The 19215-nt window shown below is 42.7% G+C and overlaps 1 protein-coding gene across 2 annotated transcripts in view; it reads left to right on the forward strand.

The window, feature by feature from the left end:
- The window catches only part of LOC147747974 (cytochrome P450 2D15-like), a 339742-nt gene that overhangs the window by 37513 nt on the left and 283014 nt on the right, over positions 1-19215 (forward strand). For both annotated transcript variants that reach the window (XR_015308498.1, XM_086957428.1), the window contains exon 2: positions 2092-2263. Coding sequence is in view for 1 of the 2 variants with exons in the window: in XM_086957428.1 (XP_086813554.1) it covers positions 2092-2263 (172 nt within the window). In the remaining variant the exon portion in view is untranslated. The remainder of the gene's footprint in view (positions 1-2091; positions 2264-19215) is intronic.

Raw genomic sequence — 19215 nt, forward strand, 5'->3', positions numbered from 1 at the left:
AGGAATCTGCAGGAGAGGACTGTCCTTGTGCTTGTGGGCTATTTCTTGGACTGGCCTGCAGTAAATCCCTTTGGACTTGGAAGAAGAGGGAAAAGGACTTTTGAGAGACTTTTATTTTGCAAAGCAATCACACAAGGGCTAGAAGAGAGATAGCCTCCTGCTGGAGTCACAGGCCCATCTGACTCCTCCATCAGCCTCCTGATTCCTCCCAGGGATGATTTCTATCTGCAGGTGAGGCCCCTGTGAGTTCCAGGGCCTCTCGTTCTACTACAGAGAAGAAAGTGCTGAAATCGTCGCTAACGCCAGCTTGCGAACCGCTGCAGCTAAATAGCGTAAGAAAAATCATTGCGCTGCTGCCGCCGAGCGCTCGCAAACCCAAGATCATCGCATCGCAAGCTTGCAGGCCCCAAAGTGCTCGCTAACCCCCGAGATCATCGCATTGCACGTTTACGGGCTTGTCGAAGGCTCGCTAACCCCGGATCATTGCATCGAGATCATCGCATCACGACATCGCAGAGCAGAAGCCGCGCGTCCGCCATTTTCCTCGCTTTGCACCCAGATCGTCATTTTCTTTCATCGCAACAAGATCGCACACGTAACAGGATCAGCGCGTCATCCTCACTCATGGCAAGGATTCAACGCATCGCTGGCCTAGCGTGAAGAAGTCTGTCGCTTTGTCCCGCACGCACCCACAGACCGGCGCATCACCCTCCCTTGAGGCAAGGATTCAACGGATCACTGGCCTAGCTTGGCTAAAATCATCGCTACAGCTCGTTTGCGACATTTTGCTTGTTTTGCTACAAAATCCATGTACTTTGTAAGTAAAAGGGTCGCAGAGACCCTGCTTTGAACTGAACCCCTATTTGAACACTTTGAACTCTTTTTCCAGCTTTTCATGAGTACCCCCCCCTTTTTCAGCATTGTGGCTTTTTACTGTTATTGGTCTTGTGTTAAGTCTATATATAAAGATACTTATTTTTTATAACTACTTGTTTGGTGTCCCTTTGTAGTAGTGTCCCTCACTGTGTTACTATGTATGATCATACATGCTTTACACACTGCCTCTGAGATATGCCTAGCTGCTCGTGCTACGTTACCACAGGGTTGAGCAGGGGTTATCAAAAGGTGTAGCCCCCTCACTCTGACTTAGGAAGAAGGGTCCCTACTTGGACTGTGGCCAGCCACTGCCAACTAGAGACTCCCATTTCTAACAATGATCCCAGGAGAGCTTACCATATTTTTAGAGCACTCTCAACTGAGGGTGTATGCTCTTCAGCTGGAGAGCATAGCCCCCATTTGTTTAGTTTTATAGCTGCACTTTGTAGCTTGAAAATGGTAAGAAAAATTACTCAAGGGCAAGTTTATTGTTTAAAAAATAATAATAATGCATTAGTAAAAATTATTTGAGACACACAATATTTATAAACATTGTAATATATGAAATATGCATTTGATTGTAGTTATTGGGGATTTTTTGACAAAACGAATAGGTCTGTCTTACATGTTGATGTGCTGACCCCTTGCTTGCTCTTTGCTTTTCATATTTTGCTGTTCTGACCCTCTGACAAAGTTGGTAGGTTCATCTTACATTAAAGGACTGTAGTCAGCTCTGTGTGCCCAGAGAGAGGGGTGGGTGCTTGCAGGGGGTTGGTGCAGGGCCTGGCCACAGGCTGTTCGCCCACCCCAACAGCATGCACCAACAAAGGCTGTGCGTTGAGAGGGGATAGGTGCGTGTGCAGTGTTGGGCCTAGGCCATTGTTTATTTCTTACTTTCTTCCTTAATACTTCATTCCTCCATTCTTCATTCCTCCCTCTTTTCCCTCCTTCCATCAGTTTTCTTTTCATTTTCCTTTTCTCCCTATGTATTTCCCTCTCTTAGCTTCTTTAATTCCCCACATTCAGTATTATGTCTTTCCATTTTTCATTCCATATGTATACATTTACCACTCTTTCCTCATCCTTTTTGTTTGTTTGATCCTTTTCATTTTACCTACCATTGTGTCTTTCTCGGTTCCTTCTTAATCTCTTTTTTCTTCGACTCTCCAACCTAATTATATTTTCTAGATCATGTCTTTATTTCTCTCCTTGCAGCTCCGTAAGAAGTATGGAAACGTTTTTAGCCTACAGTTCTGCTGGACAAATGTGGTTGTCTTGAACAAATTTGTAGTGATGAAAGAGGCACTTGTCAACAAATCTGAAGACATTGCTGACCGACCACCTTTTCCAATTTATGAGCATCTAGGATTTCATGAGCACAGTGAAGGTGAGTGTTTACTTTCCAAGAACTGTGGAAAAAAAGCATAGAATCAGAAAATTCATATCTGCTGTGTTTTGTCCATTTGGGGTTCTATATATAACACTATCTCAAGATCATCCATATCTACTTTCAATAATATAACATTGACCTAATTGTGTAAGGAAAGCATGCATTTACTATTTTTAAACAACCATATTATCTTTGGAAGTAAGTATAAGAAGCAATAAAATAGTAGCATATATTTACTGTAGAAAGAAGTGGATGGTCAATCTATTTAGTGCAATATTTATTTATATTAAATCGCCTGCACTATAGTGACCTGCCACCACTTTTTAGGTCGAAGCTAGAGTCAGTGCGCAAGCGCTGCTCTAGGGCAGATCTGGGGTAGTTCAGTACGGGAGAGAAGCCCCGCCCACTACCCTGCCCATATTTTTCATTGGCTTGTATGTTTGTCCTTCCTAAATGCTGGCTTCTGGTCCCTAAATAGGCTTTTTAGAACCTCCTTAGTACGATTGTGTCATCAATTGTAACCTCCCATGGCTAATGGCCCCTTTACTTGTTACACAGTAGGTGTCCTTTTTTTGTAGGTCGAGTCTGAGCCAGCGCTGCTCTGTTTAGTTTCATGTTCCTGTCCCTCTCCCGTTGTCTGTGTTCCTTTTGTTCCTGCTGTCCGTGTTCTCGCAGCTCGTGGGCCATGGACGTGCACTTAGTGACCGCTGTTTACAGCACTCCCTTCTCTGCAACAGAATGCAGTGCCTCCTACAGCGCTCAATGGTATGCTCCCACGCCTCCAGGTGCCTTCACCCAGCACCTCCAGTACGGCAGTGCATACCCTGTCAACTCACCTTGATACCAAAGGGGATGATGGACGGAGCGCTTGAGCAAATCAAACACTCACCCCAGTCTACTGATCTGTGTTTAATCCATCATCATTCTTTAGCTCACTCCATCACCCCAGTACAGACATGGCCATATTGAAATCAGTCTGACCCTGTGCCTCATGGGAACAGTCCAGCCCGAACTTCCAAGCCATGTCTTCCCTGGACCAGAAACAAGCATCCTGGGACCAGTTTTGGGTTCATAGCCCTCATCAGCCAGGCTATCTTGAATCCAGTGATACCAAAGGGGATGATGGACAGAGCGTTTGAGAAAATCAAACACTCACCCCCAGTCAACTGATCTGGGTTTAATCCTTCACCATCTTTTAGCGAACTCCACCACCCCAGTTCAAACATGGCCATATGTAAATCAGTATGACCCTTTGCCTCATGGGAACAGTCCAGCCCGAACTACCAAACCATGTCTTCCCTGGACCGGAAACAAGCATCCTGGGACTGGTTTTGGATTCATAATCCTCATCATCCAGGCTATCTTGAATATCCAGTGGTAGAGTGAGCAAGGGACCCACGTTTGGGCATGCCCTGCCAACTTAGGGCGAACAAAGCGATACCAAAGGGGATGATGGATGGAGCATTTGAGCAAACCAAACAATCACCCCCAGTCAACTGATCTGGGTTTAATCCTTCACAATTCTTTAGCTCACACCACCACCCCAGTTCAGACATGGCCATATGCAAATCAGTCTGACCCTGTGCCTCATGGGAATAGTCCAGCCCAAACTGCCAAGACGTCTTCCCTGGACCAGAAACAAGCATCCTGGGAACCGGTTTCGGATTCATAATCCTCATCAGCTAGGCTATTTGAATCCAGTGGTAGAGTGAGCAAGGGACCCACGTCTGCGCATACCCTGCCAACTCAGGGCGAACAAAGAGATACCAAAGGGGATGATGGACGGAGCGCTTGAGCAAATCAAACACTCACCCCCAGTCAACTGATCTGCGTTTAATCCATCATCATTCTTTTGCTCACTCCACCACCCCAGTTCAGACATGTCCATATGCAAATCAGTCTGACCCTGTGCCTCATGGGAACAGTCCAGCCCAAACTGCCAAGCCATGTCTTCCCTGGACCGGTAACAAGCATCCTGAGACCGTTTTCATATTCATAACCCTCATCAGCCAGGCTATCTTGAATCCAGTGGCAGAGTGAGCAAGAAACCTACGCCTGGGCTTACCCTGCCAACTCAGGGCGAACAAAGCGATACCAAAGGGGATGATGGACGGAGTGCTTGAGCAAATCAAACATTCACCTCCAGTCAACTGATCTGGGTTTAATCCATCATCCTTCTTTAGCTCACTCCACCACCCCAGTTCAGACATATGCAAATCAGTCTGACCCTGTGCCTAATGGGAACAGTCCAGCCCGAACTGCCAAGCCATGTCTTCCCTGGACCGGTAACAAGCATCCAGGGACCGGTTTCGGATTCATAATCCTCATCAGCCAGGCTACATTGAATCCAGTGGTGGAGTGAGCAAGGGACCCATGTCTGGGCATACCCTGCCAATTTAGGGCCAACAAAGTGATACCAAAGTGGATGATGGACAGAGCGCTCACCTGGTCCTGACAAGGCTGCCATGTCCTGCCCCAGTGGGCTCCCGCCCCCTCGCCTGCCCTACTAGGCCCGGCCACTGGAGCTCACATCCGTGCAGATCTCACAGCGCAGGCGGTTGCATGGCTCTGGAGCACTTCCCTCGGCTGCCTCTGGTGGCTCCGGTGGGAGGGAGGCCTCCGCCAGGTTGGTGTCGTCTTCTTGTGTTTATCCCGGGCACCTCGATTTGCTTAAGCACAGCGCCGTCATTCGTAGCTATAACATATTACATGCTTCAGCACAAAAGCTCCGCCATAGGGTGCCCTCCCTCCCACCACTTAGAACAGGCTCCCTAGTTCACACCTCCCCTCCCCCACTGCTGGATTAAGGAGTTAATACTAGTACAATGATAAAATAAGTAGTGGGATTGCAAGTATTAATACCATTTCTCTTAAGTCTTCATTTTGAATGATTCTTTCCAATGCCAGTCTCTCAAGTGCCTAGTTAAAGTACCTCCCTCTACCCCTCCCCTGCTGCCAGATTAAGGAGACTGCCCTTCGTCATCAGCCGGGCTCGGCCTCTCCTGGGATCACTTCTTCAGCTGCAAAAACAAGGGGCAGATTTACAAGCCCCTTGCGCCACATTTGCATCACTTTTCCCATGTTAAAAGTGACGCAAAAGTGGCACAGGTGGCTTGCAAATCTGCCCCAGTATGATTAGCTGCTGAGCCTGCCTCAGACCTGCCCACCACCCCTCCTCCCCTGCAGCTGCCGACATCACCCGAAAGAGATGTTGCCAACACGAACTCTGTGCAGTAGGTATTGGAGTCACCCCATGCTGGCCTCGCATTGGTATCAGAAATCTAGATTCTGGCAATTCTTATTGATTGTAGTCATCTTGACACGGTGTGACATTGTTGGATTAGAGACAAATCGAATGTTCGATGTAGTTTTACATTTTGGTTGCTATTGGTTCATTCGGTTGGAAATAAGGTATCCAATCTTCAGTGTACCTAGTATACGAGTGTGTATACCACAGAATGCTGCCCTGTATTTGTTTGCAGAAGGTTGAAAGGTTGTTGATTTAACTGGCCAAAGGTTTAATAATGGCATGATGTCTATCTATTTAGTTTTTTAATGTACTTTTAGTCTTGGGCAATTGACAATACAGTATGCAATTTTATTCAGATCATACAATTTCCACGTCTCCCACTTTCACTTGGTTCTACAAAATATGCTCTTCTAGAAAGGACTCGTAATCTATTCTGTTTTTGCTCTAAAGTATTAGGTGAGTGTGTCTGTCTGTCTACGTTTAGAAGTGGCACATATGCAATCAGCCAGCACCATAAGTGCTGCACACTGAGGTATGTTTACATAATACTACGGCTGCTTAAAGTATATAACTTAAGAAATGGGTAATTAACCAGGGTTTCCTTTTCCACCTGCTACTAGCTTGCAGAAGCGTGCTGAAAACATTCCGTGGTGTCATTCCTTGAGGTGATTTACTCAATCAATTTCAGTTTTTTAAATGTGTGTTACGAATCAAAAGCGGAGTTGTAGGGCCCAGAATATACACGTCCATATAAAACTAACAAATGATTAAAAACACAAGCGCAGGGTTGTTTAGTATTCGGTATGTATGTTAGCATTGGTAGATGTTTGACTGGCCTGCCTGCTCAAGAATGTTTGATGACAATGACTTAATTCATAGCTTCTTTAAGTCCTGGGTGTAACCCTGGTGTGGCACCCCCACCCCCCCCCGATTGTCTTGTGTAGCTATTTCTTCACACTCTTTTGGTCAGGTGGCTGCTCTTTTTGAAAATATTTAAGGAAGGCGGCTCACATGCGTGGCGGGAGAGTTCCAGTGATAGAGTGCCAGGAGGAAGACCGATCTGACAACTGAGGTTAACATGGGACAGAGAGGATATGATGATTACTGATGTGGCACCAACGGGACAACTATAGGGTGTAATTATTGTTTGTTTGGTGTGCACCATGAAACCAGGACACAGCCACAGTGGCTACAGATTTGTGTCGTGATTGAGGAAGAGCACACTGATGTTGACTGGCCAGCTAGTAGCTTATGGCAGAAAGACATTCTGCTATGCATGTCAAAAGTGGGTTTGAATGAAGAAAATGGTATGAAAATGTGAATAAAGTCTGCAAAGATGTAATAAGAGAAGAAGAGACAGGAGATGATGTTGCTTGAGTTCGCGCAGAATTGGAGCAACCAATGCACGAAGCAGGAAGAGAAGAGATGTGTATCCACATGGTCTTGGCATTGCTGTGTGAAATGTTGAGGGGAAAGGATGGTGAGCAACATTTGTGCAATGTGGGTGGTTGGCATATATTGGAGAATTGCCATGGGTAATTGAGGGAAAGAGTGCCTGAAATTAAGGGCAGTTAAGAAAAAATGTTTACAGCAGTTTGTGAGTTTTAAGTTTTAAGTCTGTCTCAACTGTAAATATTTTTACCTGGCTGGAACAGGTTTGTGGGTGTGCAAGTGTTTAATGTTGCATAGTGCCCAGATAATCAATAGATGGGTGCAAGGCGTTAAAGGTTGACACATAAGACTTTTCAGGTGTTCATTTCATTTCATAAAGCTTTATTCGGAACATTTAAAAAAACATGTCCATAAAAGCACATGTAGTTACGAATACAGACAATTCATACACATTTCATTAAAGAAAACACATAATATAGAATATGCAATTATTAATTACAGACAATACATTAAACAGTACATATCTCCATAAAATAACACATAATACAAAATATCCAGAGGGGGATGGAATAAATATTTAAAATGTACATATATTTAAAAACACATACTTCTCCTGGCGCTAATAGCTTTAAGCAAAAAAGAAGCAGTAAAAAAGCAGATGTCCGGGTGATTCAGATTAAAAAGCAGTCTCATAGCATCCAATGTATTTCTCACTCCAAATCTGTTTAACAAAGGCTTCAAGTAGAATTTCCGTAACTCCCTATACAGTTCGCATGTTAATAAAAAGTGCTTAGTGCTTTGTTCTGTTTTATTATCACATTCACATGGGCCAATAGGGCGCATTTTAATGTTAGGGCACGCAACCAGATAATGTACTATACCCATCCTCATTCTGGTTAGTACAAACTGGTGTGAGGCTCTTGTGACCTGTGACAAATATGGGCTAAAACCAGTAAATTCATTCATGCTATTGTACAGTACACATGTGGTTAACTTAGAATCCTCTAGAAGGTGCCTTTCATTACAGTGATTTAAAAAGATTGTTTTCACATTAGATTTGGGGATGTCCGAGAGACTGAAAGGGTCCATCAGCACGTTGATCCCGAATAATTTTTGTGAACATTCAATAATATATTTGATCCAGGGGATCTTTAAGTGCTGGTCCAATAAAAAACAGTCCTTAATAATTGCTCTGTTCAATGAGGTACCATCACTAAGCCAGATAGAGCGCCACAGTAATAGGGGCCTTAGCATAATCAGATCACTTAGGGCTTGAATCCCTGTTTCCTTGTGGACCAAGGAGTTGGAAGTAGACTTGGGTAAACACAAGAGCTTTTTCAGGAAGAGGTTCTCCTCTACCTGAAGGCTCTTAGCTGATGACACACCCCACACACCTGCCCCATAAAGGGCCGCAGAAAGACATTTTGCTTGGTAAATTTTTAACATGTCTTTAATACGTCTATTCCCTAACTTCTTGGCAAACAGAAAGACCCCATTGGAACTCCTAATCATCTTGGTTCTGACTACTTTATGTTCAGTGGCCCAGCTCCCATTATCAGAAAAGGTAATTCCTAGATAGGCGAAATTTTCAACTTTTTTAACTGGTTCACCATCAATTAAATAGTTGGTTTTACCTTTAATTTTTGCTTTTCCCGATCTACACTCCATTACATATGTCTTAGACTTATTGATCACCAGTTTCCTATTCTTGATGAAAGATGCAAAACAATCCATCAGGCGTTGGAGACCCAAGGGTGTCCTAGACAGTAGCACTGCGTCGTCCGCATAGAGTAATACAGGTATATTAAAATTATTAACTCTAGGGGCATCCGCAGCGACTGCCTGCAGGGCAGATTCGACCTCATTAATAAAGAGAGTAAAAAGCAGGGGTGCTAAAACGCACCCCTGTCTAATACCTCTTCCAATCCTAAACTTAGTCGTACATTCCCCATTGGGTCCATAACGGACACTGGTGCGGAGCTTTTCATACAGTCGGGCTAAGAAATATATAATGCCTTCAGGTGCTCCCATTTCTAATAATTTGACCCATAATATTGCGTGATCTACCAAATCAAAAGCGCTACTAAGGTCAGCGAAGCATAAATAAAGCGACCCTTTTTTTGCCTGGGTATATTTCCCTACTAGTAGCTCTAGGTTCAGACACTGTTCAATAGTACCGCGGCCTTTCCTAAAGCCAAACTGGCAATTACTTAGGATCTCGTTGGTTTCTGCCCACTCCTCTAGTCTTACAAGAAGGACCCTACTCATGATTTTAACAGATGAGTCCAGTAAGGATATAGGTCGATAGTTTTTAGCATCCCCCCCGGTCACCTTTCTTATAAATGGGGATGATTATTGACTCTTCCCAGGTAGGCGGTATTTTACAACAGATAGCTGTATTAAAGATTTTAGTAAGCAATGGACCCCAAATCTCTGGCGCAGTCTTATACACGTCTATGGGAACGCCATCCGGCCCCTGAGCCTTACCTCCTTTACTAGATCTTATACTAGCCATGGTTTCTCCAATGGTGATATCTAAGGCTAAGATGGGCCAGCCTTCTCCATGGGAAACTGTTAAATTACTAGAGTCGAAGATGTTAGAAAAATGCTGGATCCACGTTTCCATACTCACATTAGATGTGAGTTCTGGGACCTTGTCATCTTTTAGGAATGGGCTATTCACCGTGGACCAGAACAAGGTACAATTATTCGTATCCGCAGCTTGGGAAAGGTTATCCCAGGCTTCCTGCTGTAATTCAGCTTTTCTACGTTTAAGGGTCGTATTATATCCCTGCCTAAGTTGGACCACCAGGTTCTTATCCCTTGGTTTCGCTGCAAGAGCCTCTTTAAGATCGTTCCGGGCAGTAGAGCAAGCATGATCAAACCAGCCCCCTTTACACCTAACTTTAGACCCAGCCACTTTAGTAAACTTTTTATTGATGATAGAATTAATCCTGTTAAAGTGGTCGATACTGTCGGACGAGGTGTCTTCCTGTTCTAAAATTGCCACGATCTCCATCAGACAACTAGAAATAATGGAATCTGATGTTATGTCCGCTTTTTCCCCTTTCCACCTCAATCTATATCCATTCTGTCTATGGGGTTCGATATTGACAATGATACCCTGTTCACAGACATGATCATTTTTCCAGAAAGTTAATTCAGTAGTCAAACAGTTATGGTCACTCAACATGATATCAATCACCTTGGGCATTGGGCATAGCGGAGCAATGGTTGAAGACATGCACATAAAATCGATAGTAGTATTCGCTCCCCTTCCTTTAAAAGTTGGTATATTTTCCCCCATATCATTTTTAGCGTTGTCCATAATTTCCATGTCATATTGTATCAGAAAATTATTCAAGGTTTCCCCATAGGTGTGATGAGGAAAATGGACTTCAGCTTCCCCCAGTCGGTTATACACACGGCAAACCGTCTGAGAGGATAATGGGCACACAGAAACATTAAAATCCCCCACAAAAATAAATTCAAATACACCATTAAAATTCTTCACGAAATTGATCAATGCCGTATCTAATTCATTAATTGCTACATGTCTAGTGTTGTCAAAAACATTGTTATAGAAATTAATCAAAAGAATATTTCTACCAGTTTCTTGAGTAAGCCATAGAATTTGCGAATGCACCCCCACATTAACAAACCTTTTCACTGAGATGGGTAATTTAACTGAAATTAGCACCATCAACCCTCCTTTAGCTCTACCATGGGTTGAGGGCAGTGCTGGAAGCTCATAAGACACATACCCCTCGATGCCTTTGAAATTTTTGCACCAGGTTTCCTGAAAACACAGAATATTAAATAGATGCACACAATCCTTCCAGCCTAACGCATCCTCCTTGGCCGCAATTCCAGCAACATTCCAGCTAGCAATGTAACAAATTACCTTCACTCTCTCTTGGCTGACATTAAGCTGTTCAACACTAGATATGGACATGTTATTCTCTATGATAAAAGGCTCTATGTTAGGTATAAAATTTGGGATGTCACTCCCTGTCAATGTACAGTTCAAGCACACATCATTACCCGTTTCATCTATTGACAAAATAACTTCTTGATTAAGGGTACTATTTCCTACATCCCTTAGAGGGTCAATCTCATGTCAGTCGTTCTGATCTAGGTGACTCAGGGACTGGAACCTGTTCTGGGTTGGGACCTGGTAAACCATTCCATTATCGAACAAAGGGGTGCTACCAAAAGGTACAAATGGGTTGGGGGTATGCATTAAGGGAACATTCCCCCCTAACATAGTATTCCCCATATGCATCGGTGGGGTGAATAGACCATTTTGTGGTCCAGAGAAGAAGTTAGACATCACTGGTCTATTTACCATAGAGGGATAGGTAAAATTGCTCAATACCCTCTCCTTACAATTAACGGATGGTTGCCCACCAAGATGGTTATAAAAGTAGCCCAGTGGTCTAGCAACTACTTCAGTCTCTGACTGTGTGATTGCGGCCGCTCTAAGCAAGACAGTCGCCACGTGTTGTGGGTGCTTAAAATTAATTATCACACAATCCCCCCCACAGACTTTTCTGGTATTACCTATCCAGTTGACTCTTCTGATAGAGATGATTTGGTCAGAATAGCCAACTGGATAGCCACAATGGTGGTTTAACCAGGAGATGGTTTTATTCCTCAAAGAATCAGATGTCTCATGATCATTTGGGGGCTGGGTAAGGATCGGGACGTTAGTTAATACCACAACGTAAGGTACACAGTCGGGTGGAAGATCAACTGGGCGTCTGCATATCCTAGTGGGCACCCCATTAGATCCTCCTATCGTATCAGATGGAACTGGCACCACTGGTGCCGATACTTGCATGGGGGCTGATAATATGGCATCCGGCAATGTACTTATTACCCCAACGTTGGATTGCTTTGAAGATCTACCTGCCTCCTGAGTCAATGTGGGTAGTGGTTTCAGAGGTTCTTTGGAAGGATGTTTCCTGGTGGTAATTGGAGGGGTACTAGTTGAAGCTTGTGGCTGCTCCTTATCTTTAGTGGCTAAGCAAGTTGTCTTTTTAATATCGACTAAAGACTTTTCTAGGTTGTCAGCATGCTTGTCCACCACGCCCCTTAACCTAGCTACTTCCTCTTGAAGATCTCCTATTTTGGTTAGCAATGGCTCTACCACCATTCTAAGTTTACTAAGAATAGTACTCATTAGTAAATCAATTTGGTCAGGCTTAATGGAAACATATTTATCTTGGCTCGGGGTTCCTATGTCCTCGGTATACTCCAAATGTATGGTGTCTTTTTTCTTGTGATATGACTACCTCGCTTGGGGGCTGTTTTTCTACAGGCTCGCATAAATTTGGAGGCCCTACCAGATTGCTGGGGTGTTCCCCCAACATTATCACATGGGTCATCATCCCCCCTTATCGACTTATCTGGAACCCTAGTCAGTTCAACATTAATACTATTATCAAGCTCTACTGGAGCGTCCATCTCATTAACAATATTGTCTGAGTTAGTATAGTTATTTACATCTGCGGACGAGATCAATGGGAGGTCTGCAATAGTACTTTTTCCTAGTGATTTCCTTCTATCACTGTTAATTCTGGAGACCACTTTCAATAAGTAGTTGTCCGGTAGTGTACTTTGGACCGACATTTCAGGGCTTGATTGAGAATCCCAAATGATTATTATTTAAAACAAGGGGAACAAATGGATTTTCCACGGTGTGTCGTTGAATAGTACTCACAGTTCGTGCCAAGGGGGGTGGCCCGGCCCGGCCTCCTCTGGCCACAGACGGCCCCGCCCTTGTCCCGGGCTTCTCCCGGTCGCTCCCGCGCGCGACTCGCGGGGCGAGTGGGGGTGTCAGCCTTTTACAGGCGCCTCCGGGCGCTCCTTGGACGTCACCGGCGTGCACCCGCCCCAGGGGCTGCTGGGGATTGTAGTGCGCTGCTCGCGCTGCCTCCCGGTTTCCTCAGCGCGTTCCGCTGCGCCGCCGTTCCCCTCACGGCTCTGGTCACGCAGGTGAGTGTTTGGTGTTCCCCCACTGGGCTCCCGGGGGGTCAGCCTTTTACAGGCGCCTCCGGGCGCTCCTTGGACGTCACCGGCGTGCACCCGCCCCAGGGGCTCCTGGGGATTGTAGTGCACTGCTCGCGCTGCCTCCCGGTTTCCTCAGCGCGTTCCGCTGCGCCGCCGTTCCCCTCACGGCTCTGGTCACGCAGGTGAGTGTTTGGTGTTCCCCCACTGGGCTCCCGGGGGGGTCAGCCTTTTACAGGCGCCTCCGGGCGCTCCTTGGACGTCACCGGCGTGCACCCGCCCCAGGGGCTGCTGGGGAATGTAGTGCGCTGCTCGCGCTGCCTCCCGGTTTCCTCAGCGCGTTCCGCTGCGCCGCCGTTCCCCTCACGGCTCTGGTCACGCAGGTGAGTGTTTGGTGTTTCCCCACTGGGCTCCCGGGGGGTCAGCCTTTTACAGGCGCCTCCGGGCGCTCCTTGGACGTCACCGGCGTGCACACGCCCCAGGGGCTGCTGGGGATTGTAGTGCGCTGCTCGCGCTGCCTCCCGGTTTCCTCAGCGCGTTCCGCTGCGCCGCCGTTCCCCTCACGGCTCTGGTCACGCAGGTGAGTCTTTTCAGGTGTTGCCCAAGGAAGAGTTTCATGAGTAAAAGGAACCAAAGGCTTGCCTGTAGGGGGGAAAGGATGAAGAGTGGATACATTCTAGATGGTGAAGAATTTGAACCAGGTAAGATGTGGCACCTCTACATTGCTGTATGAAGATGATACTCGGGGAAAGATATTTGTGGTGCTCCCTTGAAATGGTATTGATTGGAAAATGGATAAATTATAGCAATTAGAATTAATGGGAGGGCAGTGATCGGCTAGGTGAGGCTGTGGGCGAAGAGGAGCAGTGTGTTATTTCAAGGTATTTAGTGTGTTTCTTGACTGAGATGTCCAAGTAGAAGTGGGTAGGGGGCACAGGCAGCCAGAAGCAAGTTGTCAGACCCAGGAGTAGTAGGTGGGAAGCCCTGTGATTTCCCAGGAGGGGGTTGTGTTTTATTTTTTAAACACACTAGATGATATTTGGCATCGACTATGTTTCTGTAAAGAGTTAATTGCAGCGGTCTTGACAATGCTGGTATTACTATTACACTGAAGAAGTTTAATGGAGAAGACATTGCCACCATCTCGCCTATGCTGGGGTTCAACATAAAGACCCTTGAGCACAGGGGGTAAGGATACTTCCTTTCTAAAGTGGATGCTAATGCTCATTCTTTAACCTTTCACATCCTTAAGGGGTTGTCTGTTGAGGAATGGAGGGCTATGAACCTGTTACTGATGCCTATATCCCTGCGACTAAACAACTGTGGCCATGAGCCACAAATACAGAGTGCCGGTACATTACCTGGGTGGGTAGGGTTGTGCACAGATTACATCTGTCTCTGAAAGCGGGGACAACTCTTAAAAGACCAATGCCAGTTGATGCAAACTCCTTCAAGCATGTTTGAATTTGTTTCTTGATTTTTTTTCACTTGTATTACCTGCTGAAAGGAGTCTGAAGCCTTTTGAACTGTGAAGTAACTCACAGAATTGTTTGCAGGCCATATGCCTTCATTGGGATTTGTAAGGATGTTTAACTGCTTTTATGAATATCATTGTCTGCATCAACAGCTAGTCAGGGGAGGTGGAAGCAATTTCTAGACTAAAGTGCTGGGTGTGTAATATTACTCCTCCATTCTGCTTGTACCATGTTAACTCTGTAGGGGACCTTTGGCTTCTTGACAGGCGGAGGTGCTTCCCTTGGGGTCTTTCCTAGAGCTGAAGCTTAGTGATAAGTGTAACTGATTACAAAGATGCCTTTCGCTTTATCGTTTAAATCTATTTCATTGAAGAGCATGCGAGAGAAATGTTTACATCGTTATATGCATCAAGATTGACACAGCAAATAACATATTTGACAGCATTCAACGGTTAAAGGGAAGGGAAAACGAGAAACATCTCAACCAACATAGAGAAAAGGGGAAAGAGGAGAGAAAACAGAAACAAGTAAAACACATTCCCACCCCATGCCCTTCCTCCTCCCATCCCCAAAGTCCGGATCACCTTGGGTTGATGATTTAAACGGTAACAAGACAAAATATTGAATTTAAAATATAGTATTACCAAAATATCGAAGTCAAAATATCGAATGGACAGAATATAGTGGTGAAAAATATCGAATTGAAGGTAAGTAATATAATATTGATTTTTTAAAATATAGAAAGTCAAAATATCGAAGTATATAATATAGGTATTAAAATATATAGAATTTTTAATAATATCGAATTTTTTAAAGTGTTTTGTACGTTAGTATCTAAGTAAAAAGTGTATATTATTTTTTAAATTTATTTTAAGTAATGAATTTTATGGTATTTAAATGTTTGCGTAATTTAATTCTGCAGCGGGTTGTGGGTTTATAGGGGAATAGGGTGGGAAGTAATTTAATTATATTAAATTAAATATACATTTTTAGAAATTACTAATTATTTTTAATTTAATTTTGCGTTTTGGTTCTATAGCGGGTTGTGGGTTTATAGGGGAATTGGGTGGGAAGTAATTTAATTGTAATTAATTTAATATTTTTATTCATTTATTGGTATTAATTTTGAATTAATTGTTAATACATTTTTAATTGGTAATTAATTTTTATTAATTGATTAATTGATAATTATATTAATTGTATTAATCTATTTTCTGTAGCGGGTTGTGGGTTTATAGGGGAATAGGGTGGGAAGTAATTTAATTGTAATTAAGTAAATAATTTTTATTTTTTTATTGGTATTGATTTTTTATTTATTGTTAATTAATTGTTAATTGGTAATACATTTTTTGTAATTGGTAATTTATTTGTATTCATTTATTAATTGATAATTACGATAATTCTATCAATTTATTTTCTGTAGCGGATTGTGGGTTTATAGGGGAATAGGGTGGGAAGTAATTTAATTGTAATTAATTACATATTAAAAATACTTTTTGTGTATTGATAATTAATTTACTGTTAATTAATTATTAATTGGCATAAATTTCTATTAATAATTAGTTTTTGTTATTGAAAATTAATTAGTTGGTAATTAATTATGAATAGGTAATTAATTTTAATAACTAATGTTTATAAGTATTTATAATTGATTAATTATTACATAATATTATTTTGGCAATTAATTTTAATTAATGTGTTATTGGTATTGATTTAATTTATTTTTATTAATATATTACATTTTTACTTTTCCTGCTGTTAAATTTACTAGAGTGGGAATAGTAATTATTACTCCTACGCTATCCAACGCTTTCCCTACTGTTGCACTCTCTGGAGTTGGAATAGTAATTTTTACCCCTAATCTATCCAACCCTTTTCCTACTGTTGCACTCTCTGGAGTGGGAATAGTAATTTTTACCCCAACGCTATCCAACGCTTCCCCTACTGTTGCACTCATTGGAGTGGGAATAGAAATTTTTATCCCTACGCTATCCAATGCTTTCCCTACTGTTGCACTCTCTGGAGTCGGAATAGTAATTTTTACCCCTACGCCATCCAACGCTTTCCCTACTGTTGCACTCTCTGGAGTGGGAATAGTAATTTTTACCCTCCTGCTATCCAACGCTTTCCCTACTGTTGCACTCTCCGGAGTGGAAATAGTAATTTTTACCCTCACGCTATCCAATGCTTTCTCTACTGTTGCACTCTCTGGAGTGGAAATAGTCATTTTTACCATCCCGCTATCCAATGCTTTCCCTACTGTTGTACTCAGTGGAGTGGAAATAGTAATTTTTACCCTCCCGCTATCCAACGCTTTCCCTACTGTTGCACTCACTGGAGTGGGAATAGTAATTTTTACCATCCCGCTATCCAACGCTTACCCTACTATTGCACTCGCTGGAGTGGGAATAGTAATTTTCACCCCTACACTATCCAACGTTTCCCTACTGTTGCACTCACTGGAGTGGTAATAGTAAATGTTACCCTCCCATTGTCCTACTGTAAAAATAGTGTATATTTTTTATTAAAATTATGTTAATATATATATGTATTAAAAAAAATTGCATGTTTTTTTCAACTTAAAATAATTATTTAATAATTTTAAGGTTATTTAAGTATTTTTAAGTATGTTTTAGTTAATTATATTTATTATTTCATTAATTTTAAATTAATTATAAGATATTTAAAAAACGTCGATATTTTAACTAACTATATTTTTTAAAACTATATTTTTGATTCGATTTTTTTATACTTACCTGTTTGTAGATATGAATTCGATATTTTTGCATTCTATCTTTTTTCTTCTATATATTGGTAATTCCATATTTGTGTATTCAATATTGTCAGTGATCCGATTTAAACATGGTTGATTGACCTCTCATGCTTACGTATCTACTCATGTGATGAGGGCAGCTTCTGGTAAACGTGAAAGTTGTAAATTTCAGGCAAGTGGGTTCTATAAAATCATGCGTTAGGAGTAACAAATAAGGACGCCAGAGTTTCCTAAAGTTGTCACCTTGATTTGCGAGTGTCATGGAAATTCTTTCCATGCCCATAATGAACCATAGCCTGTGAGGCCAACTTGTATGCTAGGGCGATTCACTCCCCTGCACCTAAATTGAATATCGGTGCCATAATAACTCCTGCATAGGAATGTGTGTTACAGAATCAAAATATAGCAGATCAAATCCAAATCAAATCAAATCAAACTTTATTCAATTGATTAAAACCATCAAAGTGCATATCTCAAAACAAAACAATTCAGGCACAACACATAAATACATTAAAATTACTCAATCAAGTTATAGTGCCCTCCTTATAATTGCAATAAGACATCATATAAAAGAGTCTAGTCCCAGATAGTCCCTAATAGGAAAAACCAGAATTAAGTACTCCAACCTAATTTAATCAGTCCTGGGATTTAAATAAAATATCTAAGATAAAAGTTGGCCCGATCAAAACTTAACCATTATCAAACGAGGTTAAAACAAAATAATAAATAGGTGACATATTTAAGAAACAGAGTCCCCACTATGGTTCGGTGATAGCTTGTTCCTACGCCTGATTGCGCCTACTATATAACTTGCAACCCCAAAACACACCACTGGTGTCGCCAGCATTTGCAAGTATGTCAGCGCTGGCCTGACTTGTTCAAAGTTGTGACCTTTTAGGAGGGGGATAATATATTTCCTACGTAGTGAGTCGTAAAAGGCACAGAAAAATATCAGATGGAGAGTATTCTGTTCAGAGAAGTTGTCACGTGGACAGGGACTTAATGAACCTTCTTTAAAAAACCCTTTCAGAAATGCTAGGAGCCAGGGAACCATGTTATGCTTAAACCTTATAATACAAATAGGTGGTAAGGTTTGTTTCTGTAAGATCAATATGGTTGCAACTGTCTACCTAGAATCAGCGTGACAAAATTTCTCACAGTCGGTTTTACCAATTCCCTTTCCTCCCTTATCAGACTGGATCTGCCAAGAACTGCTGCTTAAAACCTCTAATGGCTGACTTGACAAGAGCTCTGGGTCTCAGGAATAAGTCATCCATAAATTTCCATCTGGGTCTTAATATAACGGATCAATACTCTGTCTAGCCCCTTACCTAAGGTGATACAGTCTTGAATGATCAGTTGATTAAGATTAGGCGCAGGTTGAGCCCATATTCTTAACCAACACAATAGGGGGGCGACCGCAATCTGATCAGAAATAAAACCAGCTCCTAGGTCCTCGTGTATATTAAAAACTGGGGTAGAGGCCAGGACAGACAGCAATCTACGGAAGAAAGTATTTTCAACCCCTTGAATTTCTCTAGTGTCTGTGTACCCCCAAATGTCGCTCCCATAGGTCACCATTGGGAGACACTTAGCATTTTAAATCTTCATGAGGGCCGGGAGTGGCTTAGAGCCAAATCTTTTTGCAAAGCTTAAAGTAGCCCCCGAAGCTCTAGCTAATGTGTTCTTTTTGTGCAGGCGCTGTGTGAACCACGTATGCCGATCATCAAAAAACCCCAAATATGGCAAAGCAGGGACTTTTATTTATTCCATATCCTTGCAATAGAATTTGTCCTTCCTTGCCTTTCCTGAACCAATGGACATAGAGTGTGATTTTTCAAAATTAGTAATCAAGTCCTTTTCCTTGCCTGAAGCCGTATTGAAGATCAGACATAATACTGTTTTGATCAAGCCACTCTGTAAGGCGAGCAAGGACAACTTTCCACATGATTTTAGCCACGGAGTCCAGAAGCGAAATGGGCCTGTGACAGGCCAGATCATTTCTGTCTCCCTTCTTAAAAATCGGTATATTAACAGCTTTGACCCA

The sequence above is a fragment of the Lissotriton vulgaris genome, chromosome 1_1 (assembly GCF_964263255.1).
Source record: "Lissotriton vulgaris chromosome 1_1, aLisVul1.2, whole genome shotgun sequence".
Taxonomy (NCBI): Eukaryota; Metazoa; Chordata; class Amphibia; order Caudata; family Salamandridae; genus Lissotriton; species Lissotriton vulgaris.